Source organism: Phoenix dactylifera, chromosome 5 (assembly GCF_051530095.1).
Source record: "Phoenix dactylifera cultivar Ajwa chromosome 5, Ajwa_hap1_PhDact_Kaust_v1.1, whole genome shotgun sequence".
Lineage (NCBI taxonomy): Eukaryota > Viridiplantae > Streptophyta > Magnoliopsida > Arecales > Arecaceae > Phoenix > Phoenix dactylifera.
This window is the reverse complement of record NC_143194.1, coordinates 4556467-4583245: the sequence shown is the minus strand read 5'-3', so window position 1 is coordinate 4583245 and position 26779 is coordinate 4556467. Positions and strand designations below refer to the sequence as shown.

The window sequence follows — 26779 nt, the reverse complement described above, 5'->3', positions numbered from 1 at the left end:
CATTTCAAAGCGACCAGTTTAAGGAACAAAAAAATTCAAACTGATCCATACATGACCTCAGTCCTGAAAATTTCTCCAGCATCACCTTTCAACATCTGAGAAAGTTGTCATCCTTGCTGTAATCCATGCTAGAAGTTACAATCTACTATCATTATTTATAGAACTTTTATTCAGTATTCACAAACATGAAACAAAATGGGCAAATAAGTTCAATTACAGAACATCAATCAACCGAAAGGGGAAACAAAATCACACAAATACCTATTACTTAGGAAAAAGAAGTTTAATAAATGTACAAGGGGCAACGGTACCATTATTGTGGAAAGTGAGGTCTTCAGTCTATGCACTAAGGAAATAAACGCATAAAATTATAACATTACTACAAGCCAGAGTTGCAGACTGCAATCATCCAAGCATATCCCAAAGGGCAAATCTTTGCGGTTCCTGACGGATTTCTGGTAACAGCTACAATACATAAGCTGCAAAAAAAGAAAACTATGCACAAAATCTTAGGACCACAGCAGAAAGGCTGATAAAATGACTGGTAGAGGTCATCAAATAAGAATTGAAAAACAGTTAAAATTCATCAAAGTCACCGTTTCAAACTTTCAATATATCACAGGAAAACAATAATCTGGAGCAGTCAAAAGACATGCAAATCATTCGTAGGACTAATAAACGTGTCAGAATAAAAACACAGAGTAGGAAGCAGCCACTCAAATATCAAACCATTTTTGTCTATTTTATCAACAATAAATTGGACAGAATCCTGGTAGCAGACTTAGACAACCACATGATGTGCCCAAAATCCTGATAAAAGCAGCTTCCTTGTCTATTTGGCAACAACAAAAATTCGGCATATAGCGCTGTAGCATGATCCAGCTAACGGAGTGATATGCTCAAGCATCCTAATAAAGGAAGCGTTCCTCTACTTTCATACCCTTGTTCGCTAACAATGCACATACTGTACAATCGAGGGCTTCTTAGGCATGAAGACAGAAGATTGATCATCAAGTGCAAGATATTCTGGCAGTGTTGACCTTCTGAAAGGAAGACTGAACAAGTGGGAGCATAGAGAGCTAGATGATACTAGGCAGCGTTACCTAGACAATTCAAATTGGGTTTTCAAAACAAAGTTCGCAATCTCCATCCCATACCGTACCATGTTGGTATACACAATTCATGTTATTCAGTGTGATACTTTAAATCAACAAACCATGATATCATCACAGTAAGATATGACTCTTGGAAGTCACACCTAAGAAGTTTTCAAGTTAAAATAAGTGAAGTTTTTGCAGGCTCTAACAAATTGATCTTTTGAAGATTCACATGTCCAAATTGTACAGACACTTGGACATGATATTTGTGCCACATGTCCAACAAACATTGATATTGGGTCAAGCAGTCAAATACTTATTAGGGTTGGAAACGGGCTCAGGCCGAGAGGGGTGGGTTATGGGCCTAGCCCAAAGAGAGTTCAAGCTGGGATTCAGACCCAGGTAGTGGAGAACAAATAAAAATGAGGCCCGGCCCAAAGCCCGACTTAGACCTGGCCTAGCATGGACTGCCCCTAACACTAACCCTCTTAATCCCCCATCCCCCACCCTTAACCCCCCACCACATGCCGTCATCCCCTCTTCACACCTCCTATCCCATAGCCCTCCCTCCCCTCCCTCCTACCGCCAATCCCCACCCCACTCTCTTCCTCTCTACCTCCATCTCCTCCTAGCCATCATTGTCATCGAAGTGGCTGAAGTCATGGCAGAGCCCAAGTGTTCCAGCCAATGGACATGGCTACTCTATCTCAAGGAAACCCACGGCCACTGCCATTGTTGCCACTTCCAAGAACCCTAACCTCAAATTTCCTAAGTATTTACTCCGCCAAAACCATAGAATGCTGCCAACCAACTCATCCCTAAGCCTCCCATTGCTCTGTGACTCGGACTTTGAGTTAGTGGGACTCGGACTTTGAATTAGTGTCCATCTCCTCCTGACTCTCCCTCTCCTCCTCCGACCCCGACCATTAGGACCTTCCTCGCCACCGAGAAGCCAGCGGCCAAGATCCCAATCTTGCTAAAACTTCGACCTTGCATCCAAGATCTACAACTATCGTGGTGGGTGAATCTCACCCTCCAGCACCGAGGCTACACACTTTGATGCAGTCACTCACAGAAGATATGGAGGAGCTTGGGCTCGGGTCCGGCCTGCTTAAGCTCCATTTAGGTCGAGCCTGTTTGGGTTCCCAGGTTCAGATTCAAGGTCAGGTCAGGCTTGGGACGCGTGCTGTAAAAAAAAATCAAGCCTTGGACTGCTCGAAGCTCAAAAATTCTTCCAGGCCAGCCGAGCCCAAGCTACACAAAAACCTGACTAGGCCCTGTTTAGTTCCAAAATCTAGTGCCAATTGCATGTATGCTGATGTATTATAAAGTCAGAAGCTATTACCAATATGTGAATAACTAACTTAATCTTCGCTCTTCTACTTTGAAATGCCTTGGATTCACTGTGCACCTGAATTGCCAGAATCTCTAGGACTAAAACATGGAGCAGAAGTGATTGTATCCTTATATAATAGAAGACATTGTGAAGAAATTGAAAATGCCAAAGACAACTAGGGTTCTTCCTCGGTGGTCATTGGAATCATCTCAGGTGGATAGCTACTTTAGTCTGGATTGCATATATACTTAATTAAAGGGATGGGTAACCGAATGAACTGTGCTCATGAATGGTGGTTACCTAGCAAGAGGTCTCACCATCCAAAACTAAAGCAACTTATAAATGAGAAACTTTCCATGCACGTTCTCTATATTTCTTGTTCCAACCTTGTATGTTGCATGTAATGAAAGAAATTAATAAAAGAAAACAGCAACAAAACCTCCTTTAACAAAAGGTGGGAAGAATGTTAAAAGAATCCGCCATGTCATTAGACTTCATCAGAAAAGTGTGAAAGCAACTGCATCCACTCAAAAGGCAGCTCTTTTTTCCTAAAAAGAAAAAGCCCAGCACACACTACTTATTGGAAGATTAAGTGACTGTCTAACTGAAACCAGACTACCAGCCAGCCATCATTCTAGTATTAAGTAAAGTCAATTCAAGTTCTTTTCTTTCTCTTTTTTTTTGCCGAAACTGGTCTCAGATTTACTTCAGACAAGATGCCTGACAACTCACGTGATATGCAGGTTGTCATCTTCACTTCTCATTTAGCTTTATCAGTATAATGATATAATCGACTGCTCAAGGTGGGGGTCATAAGGCATGGATTGATGTCCTATTATAGGTCCCTTAGGAAGCATGACTCCTTCAAATTGTGCATGTTGCACCCATATCCGATATGCATCGAACACCGATAATTGTTGAACATGGCTAAAGCACTGTTTAATTTTGTAATTTTATCAAAACTAGTACCTTTAACAAAACATGAAACAGGTTTTGCCCAAACAGTTGTTTGAATAAATCCCAGAAAACAAGTTTTAGTTTACCTGGTCTTTCAAAAACTCAAAAAATGGGGTTTATTAAAAACTATCAGATCCATATATTTTAGAAAATGCGATCTCATAAAACCCAACTTATTGATCAAGTGACCCCCATCATGTATGAATGCCTCCATGCACGATCATATCCTCCTCTTCCACATTCCCTCATATCTTCTACTAGTCGATTCACTCACCTCATCCATATGCTCAAACGTCTTCGCCTCCACCTCATATTTCCTCTTCTTCTAATTTTTTGACACCAAAAGCCCTTTTTCATAACCCCTAACTAGAATCCCTCAGTATTAACCTGTAGACAAACCCTTTCCTGTATAGAACTTTCTTTTGCTTAGTCGTCTATCATGCTAAGCCCTTTGTGTACCTTGGAACCAACTCTTTTTGCGAATTGCTGTCTTCCCCTTCAAGGTGTTTTTGTTGTATTACCACCTAATTAGGCTTGTCTCCATTCTTGTTGCTAGATTCCAAGAGAACATCCCTCCTCACGGAGTTGTTTCCTTGATTCACTGTTGCCTCCACTTTTTGATGTATACCTTTTGTTGTTGAATGCTGTGCAGAGGTTCTATTGCTAGACACATGCTTCACTCTGTTAGTCACTTGGATGGTTTTTCTTGGTTTTTTTTAGGACCATAACATTGGTTGGATGATGGGCATTTTTCTTTTTCAATCACCTCGGAGCATTGGGCTTCTCTATGTTCATCACCAACACTATGTACAAAATATTGCTTTTTTACTTTTTTTATAGTTGGCTTTATAAGATTTACATTCTAGTTTATAAAAACACTAAGTTCATAGCATTATTGTATCTCTAATCAATCACACAACCTTCTATTTAATTAAGTTTTGTTACATTATTTGATTATCAATTTGTACATTTTATTCATATTTCATATTTCATATATTCAATTTAATTAGTAATAATACAAGATAACAAAATAGTATTATATTACTATCAAGGTATGTGTCTAAATACCGGATCCCGTACCAATACCAATCTATTACTGTATCAATACACTTGGTATGGGAGGCGGTTGGGCTTATCAACACTCCGTACACCCCTTGTATCATGTACCAATATTGACCGATACTGTATGGTCAGTATGCACTAGTATTGATCGATACGGCATTCCTTGATTACTACTCACTATCTAAATCTTGTTTTAACAAGTACATGCAAACAAAATAATAGACAAGATCAGGACTTGCATACGTGAATTATGAAAGCTATTTTATCAAATCTACCAATAAAACATGATTTATGAAAATGAATAAATAAATCCTAGCAACCAAGCAACACCTAAGATATGTATCTATGAGGACCTATGTGGGTGTGTGTTTAATCCCACATTAGTTATGCACCAGGAAGATTTTTGCTAGCCTTTATGGGTGATATTATAGGTTGTTACAAATAGAAAGTTATTATGTGTGTTCCTAGCCCTATATAAATATCTAAGATCTTCCCAATGCACAACTATAGGACAAAGCACATGTTTGCACGAGTTCTTACATAAAATCCTTTTGTAACGACTCAAGACCTCACCCAACAAGCCTAAGCAACAATTATTATTTAGATTCCTTGCAGTGCACGGCTGATCTAGAATTAAACACATGCTGGCATGGGTCCTCACATACTCTCCCAATAAAAACCTTAGCGTCTTCGTCAAGCTAAGGGCCCAATATCAAAAACAATGCAATCATAAAGACCACGATCCACTTATGATAAGTCCTAAAAAGGCCCATGATGTAGCGTCCCTTAGTTCATATGGGTTATGAGCCATGGTCGCTCTGGCACCATTTGTAACAACCCAGGACCTCATTCAGAAAAGACTAATCAAAAATAGTTTATTGGGTTCCTTCGCCCTATATACCTAAGATCTTCCTAGTGCACAACTGATGTGGGACTAAACACATGCCAGCACGATCCTCACAGTATTGATGCTTATTTTTAATACATTCATATATTTTGAAAATTTAAAAAAAAAAAAGAAAAAAAGCTCAAGTAACACCAAAGATACTTCCTAGATACCTCTACAGTATGGGGTCTCTTCCCTAGATGAATATATAAAGGACAATTAACTCTAGAATTGTGATGTTCATATTGTCACATGGAAGGTGGCTTGTAATGCATATATCTGAATGATGACTAAACAATGGAATTTGCCTGTGTTATTTTTAAAGCATGCAATATTTTGTTATGACAAACTATTCTGATTTATGAATGCTTTTTTAATATATGAAAAAAAAATTTATCATCATACCCACCATTTGAAATCTTCTTGCACGCCGCCATGTCTTTCACGCATCAGATCATTACAAGATATGGTATTCCTTCCACATGACCTCACAGTTCATCAAACCAAGCAGTACACCCATGTTGATAATTACATTTCTATATGGTGTCCTCTTATTGCTCAATTATACTATCGTTATGTCCCACTTAGGCCAATCACATGGACTAATTCCTAGAGCAGCTATCCAAAAATGTCCCCAGTTGCATTTTTCTCATTGAGGTCAATGGAAAAGGCTGACCATGATCTTATAAGGAATTCTATTTTCATGATTAGCATATCCTTCATTTTTAACTCCTCGTTAAGATGACCAAAAAACAAAACTTATAACCCACTCAATCAAAGCCTGAAAAGGCTAGCTACTCCAGGCAAGAATTTCAATGTGGGGTAGATAACTAACAAGATACCATCATACCAAAGAGAACAAGAAAGTACAACCAAACCACAATAAAACTTACTCATATACCTTTGCTGAAGCAAAAATTTCAAGGATTGGACCAAGCATAACTCACAAAAATCAATAGATTTACAAGACAAAAATGTGCAATTAGATCATGAAGGCCTAATCACAATAAAAAAATAAATGGTAAATCTCTATGTTCACTAGACTAAGGTTGGCAACCCTGGGCACGACCCATGGATGCAACTAAAAATTGACATACAATAAGTTGGTTTTGGTAGAGCACCCAAATCTTAATTAGGGCTAATTCAACAAATATGTTCATTAAACAGGCTGGATTCAGGCTAACAGAGAGGGATGAGCAAGTTAGTAGTAGGGTTGCCTCGACAAGATTGGAATTCCAAACCTAGACCAGCACAAACCAACTCAACAATTCTTAAAAACTTAGTGTATTATTGCAAGTAAATGAGGACAAAATTTTGAACCATTAAATACATAATCTCAGTACCTCCTGCTTCTCTATTCTCTACTTTTCACCCTTTCCCCTTTGCAGCCTTGCCCTCTCCTCTTTCTCATCAACAGCTGCCTCTTCCTCTTCCTTTTTTTCAATGCCTCCCTCATGGACCCATTTCCTCTATCAATTAGTGCTAATCCTCATTTCATTTCCCCACTTCTATTAAGCCAACCTAGTAGGGGTCCTAGAAATATAAATCTTTTGCCAAAATGTTACGTACTTTCAAAATCCTTATGATTTCTACATTAAATTTTGGGGCTATGTTTTAGCAAGCTTTTAGTCCTTTCTGAACAGGAAGACTGTATACAAGCCATGCTTTTGGTCTAGATGAAGCCAGTAAACGAGAGTTACTGGCATCGTGTTTCAAATAGAATTTGATGGCTTATTATCTGGGTCTCTATAGAAACAAATTTTGCTATTTTAGGAAAGATATAAATTGTTATTTTCGCCAAGAAAGAGCAAAGAAGAGTCTTCATACCGGAGGAGTCCTATTAAGTCTTATTTTGGGAATACTAGTGCCATCTAGATGTTCCAATGTCCAACAAAGTTCGGTTTTGCAAAAATTCATAAATTCTCTGTTTTCTTCTGAATGGATGAATCTAACAAATCTGTCAACCCAGGGTTGACTATAGCCTTCTGAATGTTGAATAATATTTTGAAGTTGCAAGGCTACAAATTTTGGGAGAAACACTTGTTGTCTATTATCATGAAGGCCATATAGTCTGCCGTATTGGTCCCATGTATGAACTCAAATAAACATGATATGCAGATAACACAGACTTGGTGAAAGCCAAGGTTTCAGAAAGCTATGGAAGATGAATCATGAGAAGCTTTTAGGGTTTCGTCTCAAGCATTGAGGATTTCACTAGGAACCAAGAAGGAAGGTACATTACGTTATTGCGAAACTGTCAAGCACAACATACATGTGATGAAGCTGCCCCCAAGAATCCTACAGACAGCCTGGGAGATATAGCATACTAGTGTGGATAGAGATGCAAGTCCTTATGAAGGATAGTTCCTTTCATCGAGTACCAATGGTCTTTATTCATCAAATGCTACAATCTTTATCAAGAATGGAGCAGCATGGATGAATGCCATTGAGATTTCAGGAAATATGCAGCATTATATGAGTTCGACGAAGTGATGACGGTGAGGTATCAGACTGGCCTTAAGCTCCATATTCAGGATTGCATGGTAGCTTTCAAAAGTTCAACTGTCAAAGTGACCTGAATTACAACATACTTCAACCGATCAGTACACAACACCACAAAGATGCATCTCCTGTACGATACTGCAGTCCAATAAATTAAATCACTCACTGCTTATTGGAGGGATTTATTTGCTACCAAGGTTCAACATCAAATGAATCCCTCCAAATTCTTCAATACTGTTTTCAAAATATTTAAGCAAAAAAAATGTAGAATTAAAATAAAGCAAAGGAGCATTAGATCAGTGCAATAACTTATAAAATAAAGACCTGCACTCAGTGGATCAAATTACAGCTAACACGTGACTTCATCATTTTCATATCACAATTCACTCTGCCTTCACCATAAACTTATCATATTTTTAAGGTGAACAGGATTACTGTGAAGTGAAGATCTTATAGCAATTTCTAATGACTAAAAAAAATCAATTTAACTGGATCTCATTACTCTTTACCTCCAAATCACAGCTTTCTAAAGCTCATCATGTCACGTAGAATGACTGATTGTACTGGACCATGTAATTGGAGTTAAAATTTAAAAAAAAAAAAAAAAAAAGCATCAAAACAACTGTACCTGAAAGTTCTGAAGTTAACTGAACCCATAGAATCCAACCCAATCCACAAGTCAATCGAACAAATCCTCCCTAATATCTGACATCACGGCATCCCCCTCATCATCCACCCTTCCACCCGCAAGCCCCCCTCCCACGGGCCACTCTGAGGACACCGTCTCCCCGCTGGTGGCCGGGCCGGCCGACCCTGTCTCAGCCTGCGCCATCTGGGTGGGAGATGCCTCCACCATCGCGGACGCCGAGGGCCGCTCCGGCAGAACCAGGCGGTGCCTCCTCCTGATATGCTGGAGCGCGGTCCGGAGAGCCAGGGCCCCGCTACCATCATCCTCGTCGTCATCATCAAAGAAACTCCCGAACCGGACCGACATGCGGGGCCGGCGGTGGTCGGCGGCGGCGGAGGAGGAGTCGTCGGGAAGGCGGAAGCGGCAGACAGGGCAGGAGTTGTGGAGGGAAAGCCAGGGGACGATGCAGTCGGAGTGGTAGAAGTGAGAACAGGGGAGCTGGCGGGCGTCAGATTGAAGGGGGAACTCGTCCTTGCAGACAGCGCAGAAGACGGAGGGGTCGAAGATCTGGATGGTGGGGAGGGCGTCGATGGAGGATTTGGGGGCAGGGGAGGGGCCCCGGAGGGGGATGGGCATGGGGAGGGGCTGGTCGTCGCCGGCGGCGAGGTGGTGAATGAGGCGGCGGAGGTAGGCCTGGGCGGGGACGCGGCGACGGCGGTGGGGGTCGTCGAGTGAGTCTGTGAGGAGGTCGAGGTCGGGCATGTCGGAGTCGGAGTCGGAGAGGGAAAGAGTTAGGGTATTGGAGCGGTGGGGAGGAGGGGAAGGGGGGAGTTCCATCTCCTCAAGGAAGTCGCTGCGGCACTGGGGGCAAAGGGGAGGGGCAGGGGAGGACGAGGGGAGGAGGGTCACGCTCATGTCGCACTCGTGGCACCAGAAGGTCAGAGGTTGTTGATGGGCCGCAGCGCTGCCGCCGGATGAGGCGGCGCAGCCCTCTCCACCGCCGGCGCCACCGGCGTGGTTGTTTTGGTTCGGCGGAAGGGCGGCGGAGGACGACATGGCTCTCCGCCTCCCTCTCTCTCTCTCTTCCCCTCTCCTTTTCGTGGAGAAATCGGAATAGGGAAGACTTTGGTGCGATGGGTGTGTGGACTAGCAAAACGGACGGCCTTTTATTCCATGGGATGGAGGCATTGCGTTCGCCGGCCCCTGTTAGGACATGGAATAATGGAGGGGTCCTCGCAAGCAATTAAGTAACATAAAAACAACGTGCAAATAAATTCCATCTCGTCGCTTTGGCCGAGTGGTTAAGGCGTGTGCCTGCTAAGTACATGGGGTTTCCCCGCGAGAGTTCGAATCTCTCAGGCGACGAATACCTTTTTTTTTTTTTTTGTTGAAAGATAAATGGCCTATATAAATTAATTCAGAAACAAATTTTGTATTACTTTAACGGTGATCTATCAAAGTCCGGCATTTGGACTCCCATCAGAATATGCAATGAGCAATGGCCTACTTTTCTGAAAACAAAAACCAGAAATGGCCTACTTGAATTTAGACTCTTTAGAGCATTTAAATTATTTAGAAAATAGTGTCAGGTAGAACTCAATGCGTGACTCATATAAATTAGGAGACATTGCAGCCCTTTAGGAGCTAACCACGGGACTTTGAGGAGAAGTTTGAAAAAAAAAAAAAAAAAAGCTAAAAAGAATGACAAGCTTCCATGATGAGTTTCCCAAGCTAAAGATCATCGCATGTTTTTGAAAAGAGTTATTGTAGAGGTAAGAGAAGGCAAAGCCAATAGAAAGGTCACCCAACTAAATGTCTTTCCAAAGAATAACTTTTCATTACCAAGAAGAATATATTTAACCAAAAGAGATCTAGTAATCTCAAAATTATTTCAGTATGGAATAGTCTTCGTCATCTTTATAATTATCTATTTGCGCCTTCTTCTCTTAAGATGGAACAAAGAGGAGGAATCCGACTCGGGACTACAGAGTTACGCTAGCAACTATAGACTACGGATAAACTAAGACAAGCCAAAGCAACTAAAAAAAAAGATAAAATAAAGGAATTGATAATTTTTTGATTGGCAAGAGACTTCTTTTTGAAGTTACATTCTAATATGTTTACAATCATTTACGAACTACCAACTAATCGCTTGCTTCTCATGCTTACACTTGCCGCTACCTATCTTCTACCTTCCTTCGACAATTATAATGGTTAGTTCGAATCGCTCTTCCCACTTTCCATGGCTTATTCTTTTGATAACCTCCCACATTGATAATCTTTTTCTAGATTGATCACTAGACCTGATTGGCCTTAAGTCATGTACTTAATAACTTGGATGGGCCACCTTCACCTGACCTATGTCCCTTAATCTATATTTCAAGAGGTCCTTCAGCCTGATTTAACCGGCATTCTTTTAGATACCACTTAGCCTACCAAACATCATGTGGTAGTTTAATCAGGTAGATTTCCAGTCATCTTTAGTCCGTTTAGCCTACCCATGTGGCTCTCATCTAGCCAGCCTTTAGAATTTACACTACATGTGGGGAAGGGGCATAAATATTGTCCATATAAGCATTCATTTAATTGACTAAGTTTTGGGGGATGTAAAAAGGTTTTTTTTCTATCACCTTACCAATGGACTCACTCAGAAAAGTATATCTTTATGTGAATTGATGAGGTCAAGGAAGATCGGCCTCCGGCCCACACGTCCGACCTTGCCCCCATCGGTCTAAACAACGGAAACAGTTGCTTCTCCTCAGAGGTATTGTCCGCTTTGAAGGAGGTTTCATAGTCTCTTTCCAATGCACGATTTTGCCCCATGAAAGACACCTCTGAAGAGAAAGGAATAGCCCTCCTCCATTTAAGGAACAAACATTTCCGCTATTTAGTCGATGTGGGACTAAGTTCATGCCCCTTTATTCCTACAACATAGCCCCCCCAGTGGGCAGATCTGTGCCGGGGTCAAGGAGACCTGCATGGGCCACCAGTGATGAGGTCAAGGGAGATCGACCTCCGGCCCGTGCGTCCAGCGCTACGGGAGATCTGCCGCCTTCCGACCTCACCCCCACCGGTCTAAACAGCGGAAGCGACTGCTTCTCCTTAGAGGTATTGTCCGCTTTGAAGGAGGTTTCATAGTCTCTTTCCAACACACGATTTTGTCCCACAAAAAATACCTCTGAAGAGAAAGAGGTAGCCTCCCTTCATTTAAGAAACGGATCTCTCCGCTGTTTAATCGATGTGGGACTAAAAGTTCATGCCCCTTTATTCCCACAACATGAACCACCAAAGCTTTTCATTCCATGTATGATAGTTGTTGTTTATTTGTGCATAGTTGTTTTTTTTTTCTAAATTTTCTACAACCAAATGATGCATCTGTGAGTTCAAAATAATTGGAAAGGTAACCTTATAAGTCATAACACATCCTCTTCTTATGGTGAAAAGGAAATGTTATGCTTGATAATGAAAACGAAACTTGGTGCCATTCTCAATGTTAATAAATAATTATTATTAAAAAATACATATCCTTAATAGCCTTCAAGATGGAAGGATGACAACAATAACTTCTCTTTTTAACAAAATTAGTATGGTTTTGCATGTACCTCAGCTGATATAGCAGTTAACTATGAATCGAGGCCTAACATGTCCATCTATTAGCCTTCTTGCTCTAACCACAAGAGAAGTACCAAGAACCAACAATTTAACATGTCCAAATTTGGATGGAAAAGTGGCATTCATATAGCATTTGCAAGGTTTTTATTTCTATATGTCAGAGACAACCGTTGCCACATCATTAATTTGCCTTCCATTCTAAAAGTCTTATCTATTTTTACAAAGATATGAGATCTTATGCCAACAAGAGGTCCTGCAATTCTTTTCAGATAATAGTAGATATATGTGCCAATTGCTCTCAAGTTGTAACATGAAGCATTTGATTTCACCATTTAGAAATGGTGGAGTTGCTTGTCAGTTGCTGTCAAATAGAACAATCATAGCTTAAAAGTTGCTTCCAATAAGAATATCATGTTGCTTCTTTTGTAATCCTACTTTGTTTTGATCATTAAAGCTTTATTAGCAGTCTAAGCTTATGGTTTTGGCAAGACTCAACACTCGACACTATCGATCAAGGCATAGGTCAGCTTTATTTTCTTGTCCTAAGTATCCTTACACTCTCCAATCCCCTATCAATGGTAGAAGGAACTAATAAAGTACTCTATTAGTTTAATGATGCATCCAAAAAATGGTGCTTTAGCTTTAACGTCGACTTATTTTATATATGAAAATAACAATTTTATAATCAAGGAATATACCCTCTTGATTGCTTCTATCAGTTTTTTTTACATCGAGAAAACTCTTTTTATTTATCTTTAAAAAACATAAGTTTTCTCACCGTTGACTATCACATGTTCTCTCTCATTCTTTCGATCTCTTTCATAAAACTCTTAAACAAATTGGATTATGTCTCCTTTTTTGCATTTTAACTCCCAAACAGATTTGGACTATGAGATCTCACTCCTCCATAGATTAAATATGCATTGCACGCGCTCGATTACTACTTCTGCATAAAAACACCATGGTGGCATCTTGTGAGAACCCGTGCGAGTATGTATTTAATCCCACATCGGTTATTCGCTGAGTAGATCTTAGGTACTTATACAGGATCAAGGAACCCAAATAATAACTTTCGGCTAGCCATTTTGAGTGAGATTCTGGGTCGTTACAAATGGTATCAAAGCGGACCCGGCCTATAACCTATGTAGACTAGGGGACACTGCAGCACGGATCCATTGGGGCTGACCATAGGCCAATCGTGGTGTTTGTGATTATATTTGAATAGATTTGAACCCTTAGCCTGACGAGGACGTCAGGGCTTGAACGGGAAGAGTATGTAAGAACCCGTGCGAGTGTGTGTTTAGTCCCACATCGATTATTCGCTGAGTAGATCTTGGGTACTTATACAGGATCAAGAAACCCAAATAATAACTTTCGGCTAGCCATTTTGGGTGAGATCCTGGGTCGTTGCACATCTAATAAGGAAAACTCTGAATTGCATGACCCCATCTACTTAACATTGGACTTTGCTTCAATAGCCTAATTTGCTAGCATTTGCCAACTTAGCACAATATTAATGAAGAGATTTTGTAAGATGAGTTATTATTTGTATGATTTTGTAATATGTCATGTCAATAGGTTGAAGCACATCTTGTATGACAAGATTTACTTTTCGAAAGGGGAAATCAAGGCTACACCCTAGATGGATTACCATTTAATCCTTGAACCATGTATAAGTGTGAAAAATAGGGACAATTGCATAGAAAAGCAAGCATAATTCTATACAAAATTCAGATCTAACTTCATAAGACTAAACATAAAATGTTAATTGTGTAAGGGCTAAAAGTAAGACAATAATCCAACAAAAGATCAAGATAAAGCGTGTTTGACTTCCAAGCCGGCAAAGACTCCTTGGTATATACCTAGATTCACATATTGCCTTTACTAGCATTTCATGATTTTAATAAAATTTCGATAAGTTTATCTATCTTTAGACCAAGAACTATGTTCCCCTATTAAGAATGAAGTTGCAAAGCCCAGTTCAAACACATTGGAAGCATTACTTCAATTCATGCTTTTAACAGTGTTTGTATTATCAACTAGTAAATTTTTATGTATGTAGAATTTGAATTTCCAAGGTGGCTAATTTTGTGGCTATAATTCACTCATATGAGAGATCTCGACCCATTAGATTGATAATATTTTTTTCTAAATCATCAGATCATAAAAAATCATCCTCCAATTTTATTTAGGAATAATAGAAACCCTTCAATCCAAGTGAAAAAAATTGAAACTATGTCATATAATTTGTAAGAGAATAGGAATCAGCTTCCTATTTAGAAATTGCAATGATTTAATGAACACATCTACATAATAATTTTTTGTTCTCAAAATAATCTGCACAATAATTTTTTTTATTTTATTATTAATTAAGTCCACATGCATTCCCATGTGCACCTTAACTAGTAAATATAATGTCTATTCCATCTCCAATGGGTCCTTTGCCTGGTTGGTCTCGGTATTCAAATAAGCCAGGGAGATACGGAAGAAAGATTTATGATAATTTTTTTAAAAAAAATCTAAATTTTCAATGAAATCTCTATTATTTGTTTTTTTAAGAATTTTTTTTGCACGAATATCCTCCTAAATATCGAATTTTACGTAAATACTCTTTCAAAATTAATATTTGCATATATACTTTTGTAAAATACTTATTTTACTATTCTACTCTTTTTTATTCTTATATTAGAAGATCCGTTATATTAAGTGTATTTGCGCATAAATAGTATTTTATGAGGATACAACAATAAATATAAATTTGAAGAGACTATTTATGCAAATTAAAATTTTTAGTAGAATATTTACGTAAAGAATTTTTTTTTTAACTTAAATTGCTTCTTATTTTGCACGTGCACGTGCTTTTATTTCCAAATCTGAGACAATTTGGGTCGGACTAAAATTGAACCGGACCGGAGAGTAGCCCATACAGATCGACAAAAGCCGAAATGGACGGTAGATCCATCTTCCCGTATATAGTAATTGCTATACGGACGCCCGCAAAAGGACAGGACCACTTTACCTCAACGGCCTTTGTCATAAAAAACATGAGTTTTTCCAGACTCTTCTGAACCGAAGCATCCAGAAGCGCTCCTCACCCCGTTATCCACGCTTATATCCGCCCTCCCGAGCCCCTCGTCCTTCACTCCTCTCGCATTCCTCTCGGGACTTTTATCGAACACTTTGCCTTCGTCTCTTTTCTCCCTTTGTTCTCCGCGAAGCCCCGGTTCTCTTCTCGACTTCATGGCGAAGTTCGGCGAGGCTGACAAGCGGTGGATCGTAGAGGACCGGACGGACGGCACCAACGTCCACAACTGGCACTGGGCGGAGCGGGACTGCCTCGAATGGTCGCGCTCCCTTCTCTCCTCCCTCCTCTCCAATCTCACCATCCTCGACGGAGAGGGCGGCCTTGCCATCCGTACCAAGACCCTGGACCGCGTCGACGGCGAAGCCTACGTCAACGTCCGCAAGGGCAAGGTCATCCCCGGCTATGAGCTTTCCCTCTCCCTCTCCTGGGAGGGCGAGGCCCGCGACCCCGCCGGCGGCCCTCCGCTCCTTAAGGTCTTCGGCTCCCTCGAGGTCCCCTACCTCGCCGACGAGAACGCTGACGAGGACCCCGAGGTCAAGATTACCATCCGCGACGACGACGGCCCTGTCGGCGCGCGGATCAAGGACGCCTTTATCGCCAAGGGCAAGTCGCTGGTGCTCGAGAAGATCCGCGCTTACGTTCAGGCCATGGCGAAGGGCGGGCCGGTCAAGGACGAGCTCGAGGTGAAGAAGGCGCCGTCGGCCGCCGGGAAGGCCGCGTCTCCGGCGCCGGCGGCGGGAGGAAAGGCTGCGCCGGCGGTCCCTGCGTCAGGGAATGCAGCGGCGGCGAAGGCGAAGAAGGAGAAGGTGAAAGAGGGCTTCAAGACGATAACTTTGACAGAGAAGTTCAATTGCAGGGCGAGGGATCTGTATGAGATCTTGATGGACGAGAACCGGTGGAAGGGGTTCACTCAGAGCAATGCGAGGATCAGCAAGGAGGTTGGAGGTCAGTTCAGTCTCTTCGATGGGTCGATCACCGGAATGAATGAGGAATTGCAGGAAGGAAAGCTTATTGTTCAGAAGTGGAGATTTGGGAGCTGGCCCGAAGGGATCCATTCAACGGTATGCACATAATCTTTGTCAGTTTTCTCTGATTGCTTTTTCAATTGATGACTGGGGCTTTTGATATGTTTCTGTTTCTGGAATGCAGGTGCGGCTGATACTTGATGAGCCGGAGCCAGGAGTCACAATCGCAAAACTGACGCAGAATGACGTGCCAGAGGAAGATAAGTAAGTGTTTTTTTTTTCTTGTTCTTTTTAACAAGAATTTAAACTAAGATATACGAACCATTGATGTAATGCTATTAAATCCTTGTTTGTTTGAATTTCATGGCTGGATTTTTTTTCAGGTACGGTAATGCTACAGTGGTGGAGAACACGGAGAGGGGATGGAGAGAGCTCATCTTTCACAAGATACGAGCAATCTTTGGTTTTGGAATCTGATCATTCTGGCATGACTCTTGTTTTCCTTTTCAACGGGTCGAGCATCATCACTATCTTTATATGCCGTATAATTTTGATTGTAGGAAATGCATGAACTTCTAAACATAGCATAATCATTGTTTAGCTTGCAAATGCTGCTGGAAACTTCAAGATTTTGTTTGGTTGGTTCGTCATAATGTCCATGTAACAGTAACTTGATAAACAAATTCAACGCTTTAAAAGGGTATCACTTTTCTTCCATTTTCGATTTAATTTATGGGGAGTCATAATTATTAATTTCCAAAAGGTAAGAAAGAATGGTAGTTGGTTGTTTCATTTTATGGATTGTCTATCGTGCCTGTTTTTTCCCCTTGCTCTCTTGCTTATTGTGTCTTTACAGTTAGCATTCCCTCTCCTTATGTTCAATTATTTTTTCTTACTGCAAAAAAATATTCTTTGCTAATCTCAGGATGCTTCTTTGTATGTTTTAGCTGACCAACTATTTGAAGTCCCACTGCGTTACTAAGTACAATATATCAAGGCTGTAGTGCTGAGGAAATGATTTGGATCCATTAGTGAAGTTGATCGTTCTTGACCATTTGGAACATGGAACTGAACAAGATTTTTTAAGAGAAGTAGCCTGCTTTTTTAATGAAACTGAGAAAAGAAAATTATTAATGCCATTGTCTAGGCTTATTCATCTTTGGCAATATACAAAATTTTGGAATTTAACAACTCCAGCAACTTCACCCTAACATTCTAAAACTTGTGCCAGAGTGCTTAAAACTGTTAGTTCAACTCTCATCTTCTAGCCCTTCAAAGTTAAGTATAACAGGATTAAAAAATTAAAAAGTTTAATGAAATTGTTTTCCAATTGGAAAGAATTATAGCACCGTAGCTTGGGAAGAACACTGAACATGTGATGATTTTTTGTCTAGATGGTGAAAGTTGTGAAGCTTAGTTATTAGCTGTGATCTCTCTCATCATGCTATTGCTCTAGAAATAAATGTAAGGCAAACTAAACGGGGCAAAATCCCTTTTCCCTATACCCTTAGTCGGTCTTTCTTTTTGTAATATTTTACAGGGAGACTACATGAGGTGCATCAATCAAGACAAAAGGTGGTGTGAGATGTCACATTGTTTTAGGGAACCCTATATGCTTTTGGAATCAAGAATCATCAACAAGGGCATTCTGGAATGTTTTAGTTTCTTATCTAAGACTTGTATCACTTGATGATGCCATGTGAATTACTAGAAACATGTGAAGTTTACAGCTAACCCAATAATCAAAGTTCCATAGGGGGACTATAGACAAAAAATCATCTTTCTAAAGAGATTTGATTTGGAACTACTATAAATCAAAGGTCCAATATTCAAATCATGTTAGAGGTTTTCCCTTACGATATTTGCGTCAATAGACAATTTAAAATACCTTGGTCCATGTCAAATAGCAATAATTGAAAACATTTATTTTTATATGATATCCAAGGACTCATCATGTGGATACGTAAAATATAGAATTTTCATCCTAGTAGGAAAAGATAGAAATGGATATTCAATTTGAAGTGAGTAAACAAAATTTTATGCTAATAAATATATAGAATTTTGTGGAAAACCATATTTGATGAAAGTTGTATGTACCGCTTGGAGGGAAATGTTTATTATCATCCTCATGTTACGTCAGTAATAGTTGTGAGTTAAGAAAAGCTAATCAGGAGCACTTCCTAGCTAGCTAATCTATCACAAACAATCAATGCAATATATCGGGTCAAAAAACCAAAATAAGTGATTTAGTTTACCCCTCGTATTTTAAAAAAGAAAAAAACTAACTTTTCAACTTCTTTCACACTCATGTCACATCGGTAGTGGTTGAGTTTCTTTTTCTAACAAAAAAAGCTAATTGGGTAGCATTTTCCTAGCTAGTTTATACGTCATGAACACTCAATTCTTGTATCTTCATCATCCCATTAAATTTTTATCAGATTCGAGACATTGAATACTGGTAGGGCTATGGATGGGTCATACCCAGGTTGGATTCATCTACCCATGTCCGAACTTGATAAGACTAATCATTTTCGGATTCAGATTTAGATCCATGAAAATGAGTAAGATCCAAACTATTCAAACCCAATTGTTAGTTGTATTCGAGTATTTTTGGGTTCAATCTAGCATGCTATGAGAAGTGAATGATTGGTTTTGAAAAAGAAAAATCAAATCAATTTTTAAGAGGTTTAGGTTTTCATTTATGTTTGATTTGATTGGGATTAAATACAATCTAAAGTGAATGATTGATTTTGAAAAAGAAAATTTAAATCATTTTTAGAAGAGGTTTAATTTTTCATTTATGTTTGATCGTCGGTGGAGGTCCATCGAGGGGGGGCTCTAAATAAGAGTGGAGGCTAGGCTTATCCTAGCCTCTGACGGAGTTCGTGGTAGAGGTGGACTCTTTCTCTGCCACAATCAACTAGGGCTCTAGCCTATTTTTGAGTGAAACAGCCCTTTGGGCTGCAATTGGGTGATGGGTCAGGCCGACAGGCCGGCCCAATGAGGTTGGGCCTCACATTCTTCCCTCTTTTAAAAAATTTCATCCTTAAAACTTAACATACCGTCATTCTCAAACAAATGGGGGTACTGAGTCTTCATCTAATACCCCCCCATGCTTCTGCTGTGCAACTGTGATCAAAACTAACTCTTCTATACCTGTTACATGCCTAACCATACGAATCATAAATCTAAGCTTAAGAGCCTCGATCTTCTAGCTGATTCTCTTTCCTTGCATTCTACCCATTACTAAACTTTTAAGCTTAACCCACGATCAAACTGGTGCTCTGATACCATAATTGTGATGCCCCAGATCCAGAGTATGACATGGTCGTGCTACCAAAGGGTACAACCCATAATAACGTGAAGTCAATATTACATTTATGATTTAGCTTTCAAATTCATCTCAAAGATAATTGAATAAATAGAAATCTAATTTCATTATCCATTAAATGCAACTAATACTGGTTCAAAGTGTCTAAATCCAATCATAAATACCAAATCCATAATTCTTAATATTCAGAAAATTATTGACTACAAATTTCTGGTCAATTTAAAATACTAAAATTTTTATACAAAATTGACAAGCTTGCTAGCGCGAACTCTAAGCTTGGACCATCATTCGTTTCTATTGACCCTATTTGTCTAGAGAGAGAAAAATAAATTCGTAAATCATTCTTCACATCATTTAATTCTATCATGGATCAAAACATTGCTCATAGAATTTCGTGCCGTGGTCACTATAATCCGTGGTAGGTCCATCTTCGTAATCAACAAAATGTCATAGTTCGTATTCGTTACCAACTTTAATCCATTAGCTGAGGGCCGTTTTCATTGGATGTTAGCTCCAGGCTGTAAATTGGCTTCCATTTCTACGAATGGTCATAGTAATCTGAGAGCCTTTAGAAAAATATATCTTTTTTTAAAACATGCACATAAATAGATGAAAAATACTAAATGACATGATCAGATTCATATCTCACAAACAAAACTATTTTTTAAAATATTTATTAAATTATTTTTCATAATAAAGCATGATTTTTATAATACATATGCCGATCCATAGTTTTAAAAAAAGTATGATATTTGCACAAGCAAATTTTATGCATGAAAAATATGATTATTTAAAAAATAATAAAGAGTGCAAGATCTACTTATCTCTTTTGTCTTAGACTGTCAGACTTCACTAGGCAACTCTGCTAGACCTATTTAAAATATTAACAGTAAAATTAATTTTTAATTGATGACTTTAATAAAATAATATGAGAAGATTTGATCGGGCGTATGGTGGTTTCGAGTAAATCAAATATAGATAATTCGCTTAATGAATCGGGCTCAATAAGTCCAAGATCAATCAACATGGTTCATCGATGGAGGTTTTAAGGATATTCAACAATGTCGGAGTGATCGGTCTAGTAGGCGGCCCAGGCAATAGAGCAATTTAGGATCTCTTTTCAGAGATCAACTTGAGTTCATAGATCAAGTCGTTGGGACTCGATTCATAGATCCATGGGTCTTCTTAAAGAGAGAGAGAGAAATAGGGATATGAGAGAGAAGGAAGAGAGAAAATAAGAGAGAGATGGCTCTTTCTCTCTTCTTTTCTTTCTTTCTTCTTTTTTGGCAAAACAAAGGAAGGAGGCAGTTGGTGGGTGTGGGCATGGTGGTCTGGCGAGGTGGCCATCGGAGGTGGGAAATATGAGGCGGAGGGCGGCCGGCGGCCGGCTGTCCAAAAATCAAACTAAAAACAAGGTGGAGGAAAATTTCTTAGCTCGGTGTTCTCGGATCCCAACTCGCTCGTCGGTGACTGGGGGTCCGGCTTCGGCTAGGGATTGATGCAGGGAAGCAGCTGATGGCTTCGGTGATGAACACTAATGACAGGCATTGCCGAAAAAAGGGAGAGGAGAGGAGATCAAAGGCGGAGTAGTGGAGGGTTTTCATAGTGATTTTTGATCAATTCCTTGGCAGAATCCGACCAGCAATCAGTCAATTGAGAAAGGAGAGGCCGGAGAAGAAGGATTCGGCGTTCTTACCAACTCCGGTGAGTGCTACGGCCCTGATTTCCGTCGGGCACGGTGACAGGATGCCATGATTTTGAAGGAAGAAAAGAGAGAGAAAGGAGCTTGATGATTGCTAGTGGAGATCCATGGGGGGGGGGGGGTTGCGGTGGAGGTCCATCGAGGGGGGCTCTAAATAAGAGTGGAGGCTAGGCTTATCCTAGCCTCTGAATGAGTTCGTGGTGGAGGAGGACTCTTCCTCCTCTGCTGCGATCAACTAGGGCTCTGCCCTATTTTTGACTGAAACGGCCCTTCGGGCCGCGTTTGGGTGCTGGGCTGGGCCAACGGGCTGGCCCAATGAGGCTAGGCCTCACATGTGCAGTTTTTCTGTATTCTGCAAGAGTAAATCTAGTTGTTACTAACACCATCCCATGGCTACGTGTTTGATGCCTTTGCCCATGATATCTTCTGAAATAAACTAATTAAGGGAGTTACCTTTGTGATCAAGGAACTCTTTTAGCTGATATATGCCTCTAGGTGCCTTTAGGTTTAGTTGACAACCAATTGTAGGGGCTTCCAGACTATTATATTGTATTTTAATCCAAATTAATGACGCTTACAACTGCTAAGGGGGTTGATGGATTTTTTCGAATTGAAAAGGTATGAATTTGTTTTTATGGATGTAACAAGTATTTAGTTCAGCAAAATTATGGCTGTTATTTTGAATTTATAATGGATTTTAGATCTAAAATATGATGATAAGGAGGTGGAGGAGGATAGGAGGGCCTCACTTTAATGGCTTATCTGTGGTCCTTTTGCTTTTTTGAAAAGTAATTTTTATTATAATTATTTTTTTTTCCTTTTTCCTACCTTTTGAAACCATAACTAGAAAGTTCCTTCTTGAATTTTGGCCATTGTTGATCTAGGTCTCATGTATGGCTATGGACTGGCTCTGCAGAACTGGAGACTAACCAAAATTATTTTTTGCATTTTCAGCCTACACTGATATATAAATTATTTTAACTCTGATAAGCATCCTATTATGGTCATTCTTGAATTTTGCAAGTTTTTTTTTGAGAAATTAGAAGCTTCTGTGAGTTTGGCTCCAGGTAGTATAAAGACAACCTTCCCCACAATTTGGATTATTCCTTGAGGGTTGACAAAATTTTTGGGGGCAAAAGAGGATAAAGCAGGATTTTGGAGTGGATGGGGCCACTCAAGTAGTTGTTTTTCAAGCTGTAGGCCTCGATTTCCAAATCTCTTTTGTAGGTTTGTGAAGTTCAAAAATTTGAGCTGAAAATTTTGAGTTGTTCTGGGTTTACATTTTCAATCTTGCTTTTGTAATATCTTGTAGATCTTTCCTTTTTTTTTTGTTTTGGGGGGGGGGGGGGGGGGGGGGTAGATCTTATGCATTTATTATGTATTTTTTTGGCTGAAAGTAGTGCAATTTTTCAATGAAAAAAGTACAATTCTTGACTTCTTTCCTTTTCTGTAAATTTCATTTATGATTGTTTTCTCATATTGATGCTGACTCTTGGATTGTCATTTGTAAGATGTCAACAGTAAAAGTAGGGAACCATATGTCACACAGCATTGATGTAAACATCTTTTGTAATAACTTATATAGTTTTTTTAATGGTTTTGATGCCACAACAATCAAAACTATATGCCCTGATATTGCAAATGTTCTCTCTACAATTATTCTTAATGTAATTTCTTGACTTTGTTTAAGTCTTGTTGTATCCTGTTATATTATATTAATCGTTTCATAGTTCATCGACACATTTTTAGAAAACAAAACTCATTTGAACTGATTAAATCAAGTTATCAAACATAAGACAACTATTATTGTATAGTTTAGTGTAGCCTTGCCAAAATTTTGCTGGACACACCTGTATCAAGTCAATTTCCTGACAGATTATCAACAAGCTTCTTAACTTGGTATGGTTCCTGCAATTTTTTATTTCTAACCCTAAGTTTCCTGATTTTCACTTAACATCCACCTCATCCTAGTAATTCATTGAGTGTTGCTGTCTTTGTGTTCCATGTGTTTGGTGGGCTCCTTACCGTAGATCTAGAAAGATAGGCTTGAGAATACAAATTATTTATCTAATGATGTCGGATGTACTCCTGTTGATCACAGTGCTAATCTTATCTGCGTTTATACCATTCGAAATCCTTTTTGGTGTTTAACCTTGATCTGTCTTCAGATCATCTATGACGAGACATTTGGATGATGGGCATTTGTCATAATGGTAAGGATACTACAATAAATTCAGGTTATACTAAATATAAACTTGTCTGTTAATTGGAAGAGATTCTGGATGCGACTACCGGATTTCTTTGGCCTGCATTTTCAAACTTCGTGTACATTGATCTTAATCTTTACTGCCATTAATGGTGGATGTGACTGCTTGGATATTGCATTGTTAGGCTTACTCTACTTTGGCGGGCACCTGTAAGCCTTCAATTGGGGTTTTGCATATAAAATTTGTAGATTTGTTAATTTCTTTATGTTGACAGGCCATTGGTTGCATCGTTGTTCATAAACTTGGCTATCTACCCCATTCGCTACCTAGTAGTTTTGGTCCTCTATATCCTTCTCCAGTGGTTAAACGATCAAGGATGGACATCAGGAAAGCTAAACATGGCATAAGTATTCTATTAACTTGAGAAAAGCTGGCTATTTTTGCTCGTTATCTCTAAATCAATGGCTGTTCTATCCTACAAATGCTCTCAGGGTTATCCTAAGGAGATTTCTTGTTTGTTCTTGTGAAAGAGAAGTAAATTGTATCTGACCATGCTGGCATGTGATTAGAGGCCAATCCAGCTGTTAGGAAGATGCTCTGGTCTCAGATTTTTCTTGAAGTACTAAATAATATAGTAGAAATTTTAACTGGCCTGTTATACACTACCCTCAGCATTATTCAGCATATGATTGCTTGAGTTTGCGTGATAATTTTTTCTGCTAACTGCTATAATTTTTTTGTCTTGGCTTGATTCTTTGCAATAACCTATTGCTCTATTTATAGACAGTATGCGCAATCTGTGGACTTCTATCTTCCCTCTTATTTTTTTTTCCCCAGAGTTACTCCCTGGTAAGAATTTGAATTTGGCAATTTGGCGCCGGCTAATTGTTAATTTTGACATCTTCATTGAAACTACAATTGGAGGGGCATCCACTCTGTACAGGAATATTTTGCCTTTTGGACCTGTTACACCATTTTTTACTTTTTTTTCCCCATATTTTTGGGGAGGGAGAAGTGAGGAAAGATCCAAATAGTAGGTTAACCAAATTCAAAGAATTGAGATTGCACCACCAAAACTTGGACCTAGAATATATATTGTAGCCCATTGGTGAGGAAAGGTGCGAACATTAGGGCAATGCCTGGTGTTATATATGTTATTACTTTTGAACTGGATCTTCTGTTCAATTTACTGTGATAATATTATGGACGATCTGATTCTCTCCTGAATGTTAGGCTGTTTACCTTATGGTCGATATGAGAAACTCTCTCTGAAAGTAGGTTTATTTTCCCCACTTGTTTCAAGTCTGGGCGTTGCATATGCGCTATACTTTTGAATTGGATCCTTCTGTTCAACTTCTGTGATAATATTATTGTCGACAAGCTGATTCTGTCCCAAAAGATCGTTTATGTTTACCGTTTGTTTCGGATCTGTTATCTGCACCCGAGCAGGAGCAGAAGTTGGGGAGTTTCGCTTCCCGGACTTACATATCGATATATAGCTTGTTGTTGCCACTGTAAAAATTGTCCGTCTCGCTTAACAGTGCTGTGAGAGAGAATTGCCAGATCCAAAAGTTGATCTCATAGGAAGTGGATCCGTGTCCCAAGGACTACCTAATGTTTCGCTAGCTGTGGATGTGGCTCATGCAGCAATGGGACGCTGCGGGAATCTGTAATCCCTGCTTGGTGGACAGGCTATGATGTGTTTCTTGGCTTGCGCATGCAGGTAAAATTGAGGTTGATTCAGCGAACTGATTGCAACGATGAACCTGTTTCCTTCTTGGCCCTCTCTCTGAATCTAAATAGGTGATTGGCAAAATATCTAGGAAGAGGTTGGCATGCATCCTCTTCTACCTCAGTTGTAGATATTAGAGTAATGCATCTACTACTTCCAGACAAAATTTAGGCACATGAGAGCTTCATGCTCATTTTGAGCAACTAGAAAAATAGGGGACATGGCCTTGATCTGCTCTTGTAATTTCAAGCTGTTATTTAATGCAAGCTGGATCTGGACCATATGGAAGAGGAAGCTAATGCAATTGCAAGTGGAACGAGAGTGCTGTTTGATCACAGAATAGCACATTCAGCACAATAAAAAGATGGAAGGTTCAGCACACTTAAGCTTGGCAATTACTTGGAAGCTTATCCATGAAACTAAGAGCATTTTCCACAAGAGAATATATTCTCATCGTCGTCAAGCTGCAAAGTAGTGCAGAAGCCTTGATAACTGGTAACAAGGGAATGCGACCAAAAATGACGTGCTAGATTGCTTTAAAAGAAAAAGAAAAAGGTGGAAATTTTGTAAACCAGAAGCCTTGATGCATATCCCAGTCTAACTGCTGACCTCCCGATGTTTCCTCTTGTTTCCGGTGTCCATCCCAGATCAGAGTACGTGCTAAATGTATTTTTGTTGAGGCTGGGACAAGATTTTCACTAGCAAGTTGCAGTACAAGCTCCTGGACTCCATAATCAAAGTACCAGATATGCAGAATAGGATTGCAACATGACCGAAATCAAATCCCACAATCATGCTATCACTATAGGAATTGCAAATATGCATGCAGGAATCTTGCCCCCGTAAACCAGGCAACAACATTCTACCATAAATGTACTTCAAAATCATCTTACATTGATATATTTTTCAAGCATTTGTAACCAAGCTCTAACATTCTTGGGAGGTCTGCACATGATGCACATGCTCTCAATGGCTCTAAAGAATGTATAGCAGGATGATCAAAGTACAAAGAAGGTACTGCATAGAGACCAAAACATCATGAGAGCCTGACACAGTTGGATGGGGGTCGCAAAAAGTGCTGTTGTTTCATAAAATCGCCCTAGTAATTGAAAAATTGCATTTCTAGATGGCAAAATAAGATATTGGTACTGACCTCACGATCATTCCCTTAAGTTAACTAATAAACCTAGCATAAACTCTGGATGTAGAGAAAGTACTATTATTCTGACCAATACTTGAATTCAAATCTCTCCTGCAAAAAAGTTATCATGGAAGTAACCAGAGCACAGAAAGGCTGCAAGAGATTACATTCTTCACAGCAACCATTCATATCAAGCAGACTTGCAGGCACAAATTCAAGCCTGCCTTAATTTACCATCACAAAAACATATCACTTGAGGAAAGTATTGCACAAACAGTGTTATTCAGCTCTAATTGTCATCAAAGAAAGAACAGGAAAAGACCGAGATGCACATTAATGTCAACAGAAGAAATTTAAGGCAGAGATGAGGTTAAATGGTTGAGCACCAGATCAATTGTAGCTATCCTTGTCATTCTATGGCCGCTATCTAGCCAAATGGTTTCTTGCAGAGCATTTTTCTCCAACTTATAGCTTATTAACCACCAATTTCTTCCTCCATCAGAAGTGGAAACTAGTTTTTCTGAAGGGTCATCAGG

General features: G+C 39.6%; 2 protein-coding genes and 1 non-coding gene across 4 annotated transcripts; 2 read left to right on the top strand and 1 right to left on the bottom strand.

Annotated features, from left to right (window-relative positions):
* Positions 1-126: 126 nt before the first annotated feature.
* On the bottom strand, positions 127-9632 carry LOC103708666 (uncharacterized). 2 transcript variants are annotated; one of them, XM_039129420.3, is made up of 2 exons: positions 8469-9632; positions 127-495 (listed from the first exon to the last, which is right to left on the bottom strand). In XM_039129420.3, the coding sequence occupies exon 1, from the start codon at positions 9522-9524 to the stop codon at positions 8520-8522; it is 1005 nt and encodes a 334-aa protein (XP_038985348.1). In that variant the 5' UTR covers positions 9525-9632; the 3' UTR covers positions 127-495; positions 8469-8519. The 2 variants fall into 2 exon arrangements, with proteins under 2 accessions (XP_038985348.1, XP_038985347.1); XM_039129419.3 differs by having other exon boundaries at positions 127-479; positions 8469-9631.
* Positions 9633-9751: 119 nt separating this feature from the next.
* Positions 9752-9833, top strand: TRNAS-GCU (transfer RNA serine (anticodon GCU)). The gene has a single exon. It is a non-coding gene; the product is annotated as a tRNA-Ser (tRNA).
* Positions 9834-15151: 5318 nt separating this feature from the next.
* On the top strand, positions 15152-16859 carry LOC103708625 (uncharacterized). The gene is made up of 3 exons (XM_008793642.5): positions 15152-16226; positions 16315-16394; positions 16514-16859. The coding sequence occupies exons 1-3, from the start codon at positions 15321-15323 to the stop codon at positions 16605-16607; spliced, it is 1080 nt and encodes a 359-aa protein (XP_008791864.3). The 5' UTR covers positions 15152-15320; the 3' UTR covers positions 16608-16859.
* Positions 16860-26779: the final 9920 nt, after the last annotated feature.

Bases quoted from the DNA above. Each gene is read 5' to 3' on its own strand.
- LOC103708625 (XM_008793642.5), top strand. From the start codon at position 15,321: ATGGCGAAGTTCGGCGAGGCTGACAAGCGGTGGATCGTAGAGGACCGG. The intron at 16,227-16,314 runs GTATGCACATAA...TCTGGAATGCAG, and splicing joins CCGAAGGGATCCATTCAACG to GTGCGGCTGATACTTGATGA. The intron at 16,395-16,513 runs GTAAGTGTTTTT...ATTTTTTTTCAG, and splicing joins GACGTGCCAGAGGAAGATAA to GTACGGTAATGCTACAGTGG.
- LOC103708666 (XM_039129420.3), bottom strand. From the start codon at position 9,524: ATGTCGTCCTCCGCCGCCCTTCCGCCGAACCAAAACAACCACGCCGGT.